This window comes from Benincasa hispida, chromosome 2, assembly GCF_027475165.1.
Source record: "Benincasa hispida cultivar pf3 chromosome 2, pf3_genome.v1.1, whole genome shotgun sequence".
Taxonomy (NCBI): Eukaryota; Viridiplantae; Streptophyta; class Magnoliopsida; order Cucurbitales; family Cucurbitaceae; genus Benincasa; species Benincasa hispida.
In genome coordinates this window covers 4025889-4039441 of record NC_143479.1, presented here as the reverse complement: position 1 = coordinate 4039441, position 13553 = coordinate 4025889, and the positions used below count along the sequence as shown (strand labels likewise).

The 13553-nt window shown below is 30.8% G+C and overlaps 1 protein-coding gene across 1 annotated transcript; it reads left to right on the top strand.

The window, feature by feature from the left end:
* The first annotated feature begins 241 nt into the window (after nt 1–241).
* Nucleotides 242–9160, top strand: LOC120072227 (phosphoethanolamine N-methyltransferase-like). Its single transcript, XM_039024643.2, has 12 exons — nt 242–444; nt 536–651; nt 822–959; nt 1095–1232; nt 2888–3031; nt 3941–4051; nt 4130–4274; nt 6022–6302; nt 6397–6558; nt 7636–7689; nt 7777–7851; nt 8838–9160. Exons 1-12 carry the CDS (start codon nt 303–305, stop codon nt 8937–8939), a joined length of 1608 nt encoding a protein of 535 aa, XP_038880571.1. The 5' UTR covers nt 242–302; the 3' UTR covers nt 8940–9160.
* The last annotated feature ends 4393 nt before the right edge of the window (nt 9161–13553 follow it).

The following is a 13553-nucleotide window of genomic DNA, read 5'->3' as shown; positions in this document are numbered from 1 at the left end:
ATTTTAGTCCACCTTCATCTTGTTTATCTCACACTAGATGCAATTTCATCCTCAAGCAGATTTCATCAGAGTTGAACATAATCTTAACAGTAAAGACCAAAATAAATATTTTATAAAAAATCTAGAACTAAATCGAACATGTTGAAAGTTTAGAGACCAAAATAGAATAAGACTCAAAATTCAAGGATCAAATATAGGGTTTAAACCTTTATTTAACCTAAAATGTTGGGTCCACAATGGTAGTTTTGAATGTTACGAAACGCCGTCGTTTTGTTATATGAGTGTAGAACATTGACAGAAAAATGCTCATCTTCCTCTATAAAAAGCTGCATGAACTGCAAACCCATTGTCTTACCATTGAACTCAAACCCGAGGCAATTACGCCATTACTCTCTCTCTCTCCGGCTAAAATGGCTTCTCCGACTCCGGCTCCGGCTTTAAATGGTTGAATTCTTGTGCATTTTCTACTGTAAAATGCATTTTGTTCTAAGCTTAATGACGATTGAGCAAAATTAACAGTAATTTTCTCTAGCAGGCGAAGAGCGATTGATTCAAAAGAAGTACTGGATTGAACATTCAGCCGGACTGACGGTAGAGGCTATGCTGCTCGATTCGAACGCCTCTGATCTCGACAAAGAAGAAAGGCCTGAAGTATTAATTAATTAATTAATATCGAACAGTTTAATTTCAGTTTCATTCTATTAAATACATTATAGTCTCATTTCGATTTCGATTTGACGCGATTGCAGTTTTTAATTTTGATTTCGGTTCGAGAAATTTGGAATTTCGTTTTGATTTTTCTGAACACAATGAAATTTCAGGTGCTTTCTCTGCTTCCGCCGTACGAAGGAAAATCGGTGCTGGAACTTGGAGCCGGCATTGGACGTTTCACCGGCGATCTGGCGGAGAAAGCCGGCCAGGTTCTGGCATTGGATTTCATCGAGAGTGTGATCAAGAAGGTAATTTAATATGTGGATTTAATCTTTATGAACATTATGAACTTGGATTGAAAACAGGTAACTGATTTTTGAGTTTTTGATTTGGAAATCAATTTCTTAAACCCTAGTTTTTGTTGGTTTGTTTGTTTGTACCAGAATGAAAGCAATAATCGGCACCACAAAAACGTAAAGTTCATGTGCGCTGATGTAACTTCACCGGAGCTTAATATTTCAGAGAATTCGGTGGATTTAATCTTCTCGAATTGGCTGCTCATGTATTTGTCTGATATAGAGGTAAATTACATTATCTACTCCATATAATTTTATATATTATATTTTAGTTCAATAATGTAAGAGAATGGATTTTCGAATATCTAAGTATAATTTAACAAATTGAAATTGGTTAAGAAATAGTATATATATATAAATATATACATAACAAAGTACTCCAAAGAAAAAAAAAAGTTTTTGGACTCCATGTTTTGTGTCTATTTTCTATTTATTTCTAGGTTTTCAATTTAGTATTTACGTTTTGAGTTTTGTTTCATTTTAGTTTCTAAATTTTAAAATATTATAATTTTATTCTTAAGATTGAAATTTTATTTCAATTTGGTCCATAAGTTTCAAGATTTCATATTTTTAATCTAATTTTTTCATTAAGTACTTGTACTCACTTTCAATAATTGTTGTCAATTTCTATTAATTAATTAAAAATAATTATGAGTGAAATTATAAATTTAATTTCAAAAGTGATTAAAAAATAATATAACATAGTTATTTAGAATTCTTTTAATTATTTTAAAATAATATTTAGTGAATTATCGAAGTTAAAATTGTAAATCTTGAAATATAGAGACCGAATTGAAGCAAAACTCAAATGTCAATGGTAGAATTATAACGTTTTGAAACTTAAAGACTAAATTGAAACATCGAAACCAAACTCAAAACTTTCGGACTAAATGTATAACATTTTAAAAATCTTGGGACTAAATAAAAACTAAACCTAAAACTTAAGGACAAAAAATGTATTTTTTTTCCCAAAAAAAATTTATGAATAGTTTTTTTTTTTTGACCGTTGTAGGTAGGGGATTGGACCTTTAACTTTGAGGTTATCATGTAATTTATTTTTCCTTTTAAAAAAAGAACAGTTATATATTTCTTTTATAGTTTTGGTTTGGTTTGTTTTTTAGAATACTTTTTTTTAAAAAAGAAAGAAAAACAAGTGGGTTCCACCTATTTTTGTAAACTCACTAGTTGTTTAATAAAAAAAATCAAGGGATTTATATAGACGGTACCTAATCATGTTTTAAACAAGCTACGATGTAAATCACAAGAGTGTTTTTATTAATTTTTAGGAGTTATTTTTAAGGTTGTATTTGATAACCATTTTTTTAAAATAAAAAACTTACAAACACGGTTTCAGTAGGTAGTTTTCTTGCTTTATTATCTATTTCTTAAAGCATGTTTTAAAAAACAGATAAAAATTTTAAAATTAAAAAACTATTTATGAAATTTGACTTAGAATATTTGTGTTTTAAAGTAAGTTGTACCAACAAACTGTGAGAAATAAGTTTAAATGAAAAAAAAAAAGTGCAAAACGATTATCCAATGAGAACTAAAATTTTCAACACTTTATTTTGTATTATTAATATGAGTGTTTTTAATGTCTAATAAACTAGCAATCTATTCACTTGCCTAGAAAATCTAGTATGAATAAAGCTCAATTGACATAAAATTCGTATTGTTAATGTTTCTAACACTTACACATTGTATTAAAGAAAAAAAAACTTACTACAGAGTGGGAAGATGTTAGGTTTAAACATTTTTCTTCTCTTAATTTGTGTTTTACTATTGAAATTTGGTGTAATTTATATCTTGACATGTGAATAATTTTTCAATTAAGTTTATAAGAAGTTAAACTAAAGCATTTTTGTGATGGAAAATTGCAGGTGAAGAATCTGGCAGAAAGGATGGTGAAATGGCTGAGAGTTGGGGGCCATATTTTCTTCAGGGAATCTTGTTTCCATCAATCTGGGGACTGTAAACGTAAATACAACCCCACCCATTATCGAGAGCCACGTTTCTATACAAAGGTATTTCTCAAATAGCAATGATTAGATGTAATCTAAATTGCAGCTAATTTATATATTCTCTATTTCTTTATCACACAAAAAAATAAAAAAAAATAAAAACTACGACGTGTCAATATTTTATTGGACTATATTTAGGATGCACCAATATAAGTACATCTAAAGGAGTATCCAAGTTTTTTTCTTTCTCAATGTCTATACTAAAATTTAGGGAAAATAAGATTAAGATAAGTTTCAACTATCATAATTAGTTAATCTTATTTTCGACTAATTAAGACTATAAATAACTACATTAGGGGCGATAATAAAAACTTTTATAAATCCTACTTTGAAATAGAATATTATTTTAGAGAGTCCTATTTCAATTTTAGGATGATATTTCTTTGTTTGACCATAAATTTAGCTTAATACCCTGAACTTTGGAATATGGTTTTATTCAATTATGCATAATATTAATGTTGTAAATGGTGTCTAATATGTGCTTCAACTTTACCCATTAACCATCGTGTTAATTTTAATTTCATTTTAACGGGAAAAAAAGCTCTAAGAATAATTTATTAAACAAATTTCAAACTTTAAAGGTAAAGTTTTATAGAGATTATATATATATAAGTTTCATGAATGGTAAAATATGACAGTAAGAAATTAATGATGGCCAAAGAGAGTTTAACTCATCTAATATTATAGACATCGAGGACTAAGAGATGTTGACGTTCAAATAATCAAATCTCCAACCTCATTTCTATTTTATGAAAAATAGAAGTTAATTCGATGGAATTTAATGAAAGAAAAATAGTGAATTTGGAGAGATTTTCACACCACTTGTTGAAATTATGGTTTAACTCATTAAATGAGGGTGAAAATTGATTTGTAACTTGTAAGATATGGGGTTGATCTGAAGCATTGGTATAGGTGTTCAAGGAATGCCATATGGAGGATGAAGGTGGAGATAGCTATGAGCTATCCCTGGTTGGCTACAAATGCATCGGAGCTTATGCCAGAAATAAGAAGAATCAGAATCAGGTTCCCAAATCAATCATCATCACTCTGCTCTGTTTCCTTCAACCTTAAAAGGGATAAAATTGTGTGTGGGTTTTGCAGATCTGCTGGATATGGCAGAAGAATAAAAGTTCCAACGACGACAGAGGATTTCAACGCTTCCTAGACACAGTTCAATACAAATGCAGCGGCATTCTCCGCTACGAGCGTGTCTTTGGGCCAGGCTTCGTCAGCACCGGCGGACTCGGTAAGCGCTAAATCAATTCGAATTCCATATAAAATGGGCCTATTCCCGCAAGTGACTCCATTGTTAGAAGTTTAGTTTTTTTTAAAGTACAATTGTAAATATAGTAATCAAATACAAAATATTATTAGTAGATATGTTATAACGTAAAAAAAAATTATAAATATAATAAAATTTAGATCGTCTATAAAACATTGGTAGGAGTATGTTAATAATAGATTATATCATTGGTAGAAGTTTATCAGTCATAGACCGTATAATTTGATAAACTTTGTTACATTTATAATTTTTTAAAAATATTGTTATACATTTAGGTTCCCTTTCGTTTTTTTTAGATTAAGCATATTTGCTCCTAATTTCTTACCTGATCGACATGTTTTTTTAAGTACAATGATTGAATTTTGAGCTAAATTTAAAAAATATATATTTTTTAAAATTTTTTTTTCAAACTTTGGCCTGATTTTTTAAACTATCAATAAAAAGCAGATAAATTTTGGAAATGAAACTAGTGTCTACATGCTTAATTTTTAAAAAACAAAAACAAAAAAACCAAATAATACTAAAAGGAGTCCTTAATTATTATCACTAAAAATTATGGTAGTTATTTTTTTTACTTGTTAATAAGTGAAAAGTCATAAATACCTCAATATTTAAACTTCGCTCTCACAACTTTTCTAACCAATATTTTTCAATTTTTATCCTACTCCCATGAAAATTGAATAAGAAAATCTAGAACGAAAACGTCCACATTTTTAAAAATTTAAAAGAAAACACTTTCGGATGTGTTCGTTGTTTTGTATCGTGAAAATGTTATAAATGGTTAATTAAAAGAAGATTAAACAAAAGAAACCAAGTTTGAAAAGAATTGGAAACCATGAACTTCGATTGAGATTTTTGACCAGTTTGTGATTTCTGACTGAGATCTCGGTTGAAAATTATGATTTCCAACAACTTTTTTTAATTAGTTTTTTTTTTCTATACTATTTTATATAATAATATTTAGTTTTTGTTTTCTTTTTAAAATTAAACTAGACAAAGAAAGAAATAGTATCTTTAAAAATAAATCAATTTTTTCTTTTTGATTGTTATCATTTTTTTTTAAAAAAATATTACTAAAGAATCGTACCAGCTTAAAATGTGGACAAAAGTTACGTTTTATATATTTTTTTTTATCCAACTTTGATGAAAGTAGATTAAAAGAAACTTTAATTTTTGTGAAAAAGTTGGTAAAACTCTTGAAGTAGCAATTGAGCCAAAAGCTTAATCTAATAGGTGAAAGTAAGATGAATTTAATTGTAATATCTAACCATCCTCACACTTGTGGGCTTGAAATATTTAGAATGTCCAACGAAACAATAAGTGGAAATGAATAATAAATTGACGCATGACATCATGAACCGACCATCCTGAACCGACATACTCTAATACCATATTAAATTACCAATTAACGTAAAAGTCTAATCTGATGAGTGAATGTAAATTTAATTATAATATCTAACTAAAATATCAAAGAAATATCAATGAAAAATTGAAGAAAGTAAGAGTATTATGAAGCTACTTTCAACATTGTGACGCCATCTTAGGACTTATAAATAAGTTTTTAAAAATGGCTCATTTTAAAAAATAAAAATCATAGGAACCACTTTTATCAGTTTTCTTAAATCAATAATTTATTTTGATATGACATGAGATTTGAAAAATCTATATGAGTATCTGATACGTATTATGATAAAAAAAAAAAAAAAAACAGAGACAACGAAAGAATTTGTAGCGAAACTGGATCTAAAAGCAGGACAACGAGTTCTGGATGTGGGTTGTGGAATTGGGGGAGGGGACTTTTACATGGCAGAGAATTTTGACGTGGAGGTTGTCGGAATAGACCTCTCTATTAATATGATCTCCCTAGCTTTAGAACGTGCTATTGGACTCAAATGCGCAGTAGAATTTGAAGTGGCCGATTGTACAAAGAAAGTGTATGCAGATAACACATTTGATGTCATTTACAGTCGAGACACCATTTTACATATTCAAGTAAAATTATTTTATCTCTTTCTATTTCCGTTTATTTTGTGTCTAATCTTTGAGGAAAGTGAAAAGAGAAATTGTGGATTTTGTTTTGTTTTAGGACAAACCTGCGTTGTTTAGGTCGTTTTACAAATGGCTAAAGTCAGGGGGAAAGGTTCTGATAAGTGATTACTGTAAAAGTAGTGGAACTCCTTCCCTTGAATTTGCAGAGTATATCAAGCAGAGAGGATATGATTTGCACGACATCAAATCCTACGCTCAGGTAACTTTTCACCCAACACAAATCGCTTTACTATACTATTAAAATTTCTGTCATTTTGATATATATTTTTACGTTATGATTTAAGGAAAATTGACATCTTTGCTACATTGTAAAAAAGACTCATGCATCGTAAAAAAATAAGTAACAAAATGTTAGTAAATTGAAGTCACAATATTTTTGTAGATGTCGTTGTTCACGGTAAAGTATACTTGTTAGTTCCAAATTTGTTAATGTCTATACTTCTTCATTTTATCTTATATTTTCATCTTTTCAATTATACTTTGGTGTTGGTACTAAGGTTAAAATTAGTTGATGATAGAGGTAGATCAGGACCTATAAAAAAAACAAAACAAAATAAAATTATCAAATTTTGAGAAACTTGGAGGAAGAATTATAAATGTCATGCTGTTAGATGATGCCTTGACCTTGACTTAGGCCAACGATTAGAATATCATTTTGATATTTGTATATTGAATTTCATTTTATTTTATTTTAGTTCATATAATTTTAAATTTTTAAATTTTTGAATTTAATCTAAACATGACTAAATTAGTCTTAGTTTGAAATATTTTTTTATTCAAATAAGTTAAATAATACTAATTATTATAAAAAATGTGGACATATTTTCAAGAAGGTAATTATTTTAAATCGTAAAATTAATTAAAATATTTTTAAATATAGTAGAATGTCAATACCTATGTCTATTCGTGTCAATAAATGAATTAATTTTATTATATTTGAAAACAATCCATTTCAAAATCTATATATAATGTCAATAGGGAGTTAAAGAGAAAAAAAAGAAAAAGGAAAGTTGACATAACGTTGGTGATTTTTTAACATGTTTTTTTTAAAGTTTATTAAAAATCAATTTTAACCATCAACAATAAAGGTATAATTCTCAAAATAATTTGACATTTTTTTTTTTATTTATGAAAATTTTCAAATTAAACATAAGGAATCGAGAATATACAAAATTTAAAGGAAGAATGATTAGAGAGAACCCAATTGCATAATTTTTAAAATTTTCTTTTTTTATTTACATATGATCTGATGTATTCATCAATCAACGATGAACAGATGCTTGAAGAAGCTGGTTTCAACAACGTGGTAGCCGAGGACCGAACCGATCAGGTTTTACTTTTTACATAATTAATTTGCAAATATATATTTAATTAAAAACTTTGTTGGGATTCTTCTTCATCTTCATCTTCTTTGCAGTTCATGAGTGTTCTTCAAAGGGAACTCAACGCTGTTGAAAAGGAAAAGGAAGCATTCATCCATGACTTTTCTGAAGTGAGTTTCTTCTTCTTTTCAAGCCCGTTTAAACGGACCTTCTAAAGGTTTTAAAAAGTGTTTTTAAGTGAAAAAAAAAAGTCACATTTAGATCGGTTGGATAATCATTTCAGTTTTAGTTTTTGATCTTTGAAAATTGAAAAAAACTATTGCCTCGTTTGGTTCTTGAATTTTAATTTTTGAAAATTAAGTCTACAAATACTTATTCCATCTCTAAATTTCTTCTTTTTTTAAAAATCTATTTTTTACCATGTTTTCGAAAACCAAACCAAAATTTGAAAACTAAAAAAAAAAATATATTGTTATTGTTTTTTTTTAATTTGGCTAAATTCAACTGCTTAAAAATATGTTATGATCGTAAGAAAATATGAGAAATAGAATTAATTCTCAAAAACCAAAAATAAAAAACAAAGACCCCATTTGGTAACCATTTTATTTTTGAAAATTAAGCTTATTTCTTTTCCTTTCTTATAATGATTTGCATATTTCTTAAGTACAATGGTTAAATTCTAAAAACAAAAACAAGTTTTTTTTAAAAATTTTAAAAAAAACTTGATTTTTTAAACTATTGGTAAAAAGTAGACCATAAATAAAGAAATTTTGGAGGTGGAAGTAGTGTTTATAGGTTTAATTTTAAAAAGCAAAAAAAAAAAAAAAAAAAAACAAAAGATTATCAAACGAGACCAAAATGGTTACCAAATAGCTTTTTTTTTTTTTTTAATTTTTAAAATTTAGCTTAGTTTTTGAAAATATTGGTAAAAAGTAAATAAAAAAGAAAAAAATTGAAATGAAATGAATGTTTATAAGCTTAACTTTTTCAAAAATTAAAATAAAAAATCAAATGGTCACCAAACAGATCTTAAAAAATCAATCCAAGACAGCTGATTCATCTATTTTACAACTCATAAATAGATTCCCTTCTTGTTGTTTGTTTTTAATTTGTAATTTTGATGTTTTTTCCCTCTGATTTTGTGAATATAATGCAGGAAGATTACAATGATATTGTTGGAGGTTGGAAGGCAAAGTTGAATAGGTGTTGGTGTGGAGAGCAAAAATGGGGATTGTTCATTGCCCACAAAACAAAATGATCAACACACCGACTTCCTTTATTAATGTAATTAATTACTTTGTTATTCAGCTACTACTGCATCTATTGTTTTTCTTTTGTTTTTAGTTCAACCATTAGGCTTAAAAATGATAATAATTGTGTTATCTCACTATTCGATTGAACTATGTTTAAATTGATTTTTCTCATTAATAAAAGAAAAAATTAGAAAAAAATAAGTAATAAAAATTATTAAATTAAAAATAGAATTGGCTCTCGAGTAGTAAGTTGGTAACAATCTTCCAAATAATGGCTATAATTCTCTTCAATCATCGTTGGAGTTGGAGATGGACACAAACACTAATAATTGGATGAATGGAATTAATCTACTATCTAAAAATTAAATGTTTTTTTTTTTCCGTTTAAAGGAGTGAAGATGAAGAGAGTGGAGGAACGGTTGGTCACTTCATACTGTTTCAAGTCTCAAATTTATGTTTAAAAATTTTAATGAATTTCTAATTGATATTATAACTTCTAGAAACATTAAAGAAACTTTTGAAACAAAGGATTAAGGTCTCGTTTGATAATTCATTTGCTTTTTTATTTTTATTTTTGAAAATTAAGTCTATTTTATCAACATTTCCTACAATGATTTGCATTTTTATTAAGTACAAAGTTGAATTATTAGCCAAATTCCAGAAACAAAAACAACTTTTTGAAAGCTACTTAGCTCTCAAAATTTAACTTGGTTTTTTAAACCATTAGTGAAACGTAGATAACAAACGAAGAAATTTGGAGGTAGAAGTAGTATCCATAGATTTAATTTGAAAAAAAAAAAAACAAAATAATTACCAAACAGAGCCAAAATTATGGGGTATTTTATAATTTTACCCTCATTTACTAATGAAACTTCCTTGAGAATTCCTGTTTATTGGGGCTTAAGAGTTTCAATTTCGGTGGAGTTACAAAGATTGGCGGTTAGGTGGTTGTTAATGTCTTAACTATTAGATAACAAATTGGCAGCTAGGTGGTTGATAGCTTCTTACCTATTAGATAACAAATTGAGAGGCAAGTGGTTGTTAGTGTCTTACTTATTAAATATGAAAGAGTTCCACCTTGAGAATAATGATGGAACCCCATCTTATACAATAACAAAAATTTGGATTTGATCCAAAAATGTTAAATCCAAAGAAACATAATTTTGAAAGAGCAATGCAAGAAGTAACATCTTATTAAGATTTTAAAGTCCCTTTATTTGTTCAACATGGGATCTTCAACATGCCTCTTAACATAATGCCTATTTGGATACATTATTTTTGGATCGAATCACAATTTTTGTTTTTAGGTTGAATGACTCTTTGGGCTTCATGGGCTTTAATACCAATTTTTGTTTGAATTTTCATACCCCAATTGTACTTAAAAATGACATGATTGTTAGTGTTTTGATGTTGACTATATTTTTTGGTGCGACAAACTTGAATGTTGGGAAGTTTGTCCTTCTTCATGTTCTTTGTGATGTTACACAAAATGTCTCACTCGGTGTATTTATTGTTTGGAAATACTTTCCTTGTAGGATATTATATGCACCTTATTTTCATGGATTATTTCCTTTTTTTGTCGTGGACTGACCTTAGTGTTTATCCGCTTCCTTCCTAAAGTTTTGAGTATTTCTAAAGATATGGCCTATTTGCTTTAGGGTTGTTGTCTTTGAAAAAGTTTCATTCTATTGGCTTTGTTGCGAGTTGAGTCACTTGACACGTGTGTGTTGAAGAAACCATTTCCGTTCATGGGTGTTCAAGACCATTGAGAGACTTGTATTTGTGTTAGTCGAGAGTTTTTTTAAGACTATCTTGACGTGAAGCTTTCATTCGTGAGAGAGGTGATCATATTTAGGGGGCCCAAGTTTTATCAAGTGAAGAGTACTTCATATAAGACAAGAGAAAAAAAAAATCAAGAGTATAGTTGAGAATGAGTCTCACATTTAGGAGACCTTAAGTCATTATTCACAAGAATTAGACTATTGTTTGTCACTATAGATGTCTTCTGTAATAGATAAGTACAACACTGTAATTACAACATTATATTAGTGAAACTATCTTTTCTTGAGCACACTACTCTCATATGTGGGTACTATTGCATCACTCCTACTATCCAATTATGGGCTTTGAGTGCATTCATGCTATCAACAACGAAGAGAAAGGGAGAGAGGGATGGGTGGCTCTTAAGCTAGATATGAGCAAAGTCTACGACAGGGTCGAGTGGCCCTTCCCTCTTGCTATGATTATTTCGTTGAGTTCCAATCAAATCTGGTTTCGTTGTATTATGAATTGTGTGGATTCGGTCCATTTCTCAATGCTTATTAATGGAATGCCTCAATGGAGGTTTGTGCCCTAAAGAGGTCTCCGTCAAGGTGATCCTCTCTCCCCCCGCCTCTTCCTCATTTGTGCCCAAGGTCACACGACTTTAATCTGAAGAGAAGAATCACTTTTTCTCATCTGTGGTCTTCGAATTAATAATAAGAATATCTTTCTCTCATTCATCGTCTTCGAATTAATAGATACTGTCTTTCTATCTCACATTTACTTTTTTTTTTTGTAGATGACAACCTGATCTTCTTTGAAGCCTCTATTAATGAATGCCAAAGAATTCGCTATGTTCTTTGAACCTACGAAGAGCCTTAGGACAAACAATCAATCTGGACAAGTTTGAATACCTTTTAAGCAGAACATTGGGGCTTCCTAGGTGGGGAGGATAAGTAGGGAGTTGGGTGTGAGATTTGGTTAAGTCTTTTGGTATCTAAGGGATGTTGGCCCAGAATTGTAGGAACAAGTCTAGGCTGTTGAACAGCCTATGTGATAGGGTGTGAAAAATCCTTCAAGGGTGGAAATAAAGCCTCTTTTCCAATAGTGGTAAGGAGATTCTCATCAAGGCAGTGGCTTAAGTGATTCCGACTTACACCATAAGTTGCTTCAAGGTGGGTTTTGTGACAAATTTAACCACGTTTGTGCTAGATTTTGGTGGGGCTCTAGTGGGGAGAAAAGGAAAGCACATTGGATGAGTTGGAAGAAGTTATGCTGTAGTGAGGATACTGATGGGCTTACATTCCGTGACATCAAACTCTTGAACCAAGCCATGTTAGCTAAGCAAAGCTAGCGGATTATTAAGAATCCTCACTGTTTGCTCACCTAGGAGCTTTGAGGTAGGTACTTCAAGGATGGAAACTTTCTCAAAGCCTTAATGGGGTATAATCCATCTCTAACTCGGAAGAGTATCCTCTGGGGAAGAGACCTATTCATGGGAAGGTACAAATGAAAAATTTGAAATAAAGCTACCATTTATATCCACAAGAATCCTTAGCTTGCAAGTAATAGGCCAAAAATTCCTATTTGTTTGAATAGAAATATGGAAGAAAAACGTGTTCACGATCTTTTCGGGTCGTTGATGGAACTCATCCCTCATTAATGATAGCTTATTCCCCAATGAGGTTGAGGCTATTCTTAGTATCCCCCGTAGGGGAGGAGGGAATATTGATGAGATTATCTGGGGTTTGGATCCTAAAGGTTTCTTTTCGATAAAAAGTGTTTACAATCTTGCGGTGAATCTTTGGAATGCTTCTTGTGCTTCTAGTTCTAATGCGCTTAGGTTGAAGCCTAAGTGAAAGTCGATATGGAAGCTGAATGTGCCTCATGGAGTTAAGTTGGCAGTGTGGAAGCCTCTCAACAATATTCTCCCACTGCCAGCAATATTTTAAGAAAAGGAATCTCTACTGACCCTCTTCTTTTTGTTTTGTAAGAAATACTTGGAGACCTCATGTTCTTTAAGGATGCAAATTTGCTAACGGTTTATGGCTTTCCTTGTTCCATCCTATACAAGTTTTTGGATGGTTTGAGGGAATGTTGGAGTCTGTTCGACAGTTGGGATGAGATTTTAAAGGAGCTTGTTGGTTCAGATCAAGAGGCAGCGACCGTCCTTCTATGGGACGTTTGGACCCATCGAAATATGGTGAAATCTTATGGTGTTGCCCTAGATCGAATCACTTTTTTGCATAGGGTCTGTGTGTACGTCAAGGAGTTTAATTCAAAGGTTTTTGTTGCTCCCCCCTCAAATAGGGTGGAAAGGTCGGTGAGTTACTCTTGTTGGTTCTTACCTACCCATGGGCATTGGAAGCTCAATTATGATACTTCGTGGGTGGAATCTGTTGGTCTTGGTGGGATTAGTTGGGTTTGCGCGACTTTGCAAGGCCTCTTATCTTTGCCGAGAGTGAGAAGATTTCGACGAAATAGGCTATAAAGAATTTGAAAGCAGTAGCGGTGGTTAAGGGTCTTTCTGCTCTCATTGACCAGTTCGATGGTGGTCTTATTCTCCCTTTGAACGTGGAGTCCAATTGTTGCGAGCTCATTCATGCTTGCTGCCACAAGGAGTTTGATCTGTCGAGCTTGATGGCCTGGTGAATGGGATTGTGTCTTTAGCTAGCGAGGCTTGTGTTCGGTCTTTCGTCTGGTGTTCGCGCTCGGTGAATGGTGTTGCACACCGTCTTGCCCGTGCAGCGGTGGATAGGGGTAGTTTTGGATTTTGTTGTGGACTCTCCTCTTCTTCCCATTCTGAAGATGTTGGGAGGGTTTCTTTTGTTTTGCCTGATTGGTTTTCCTCGATACTT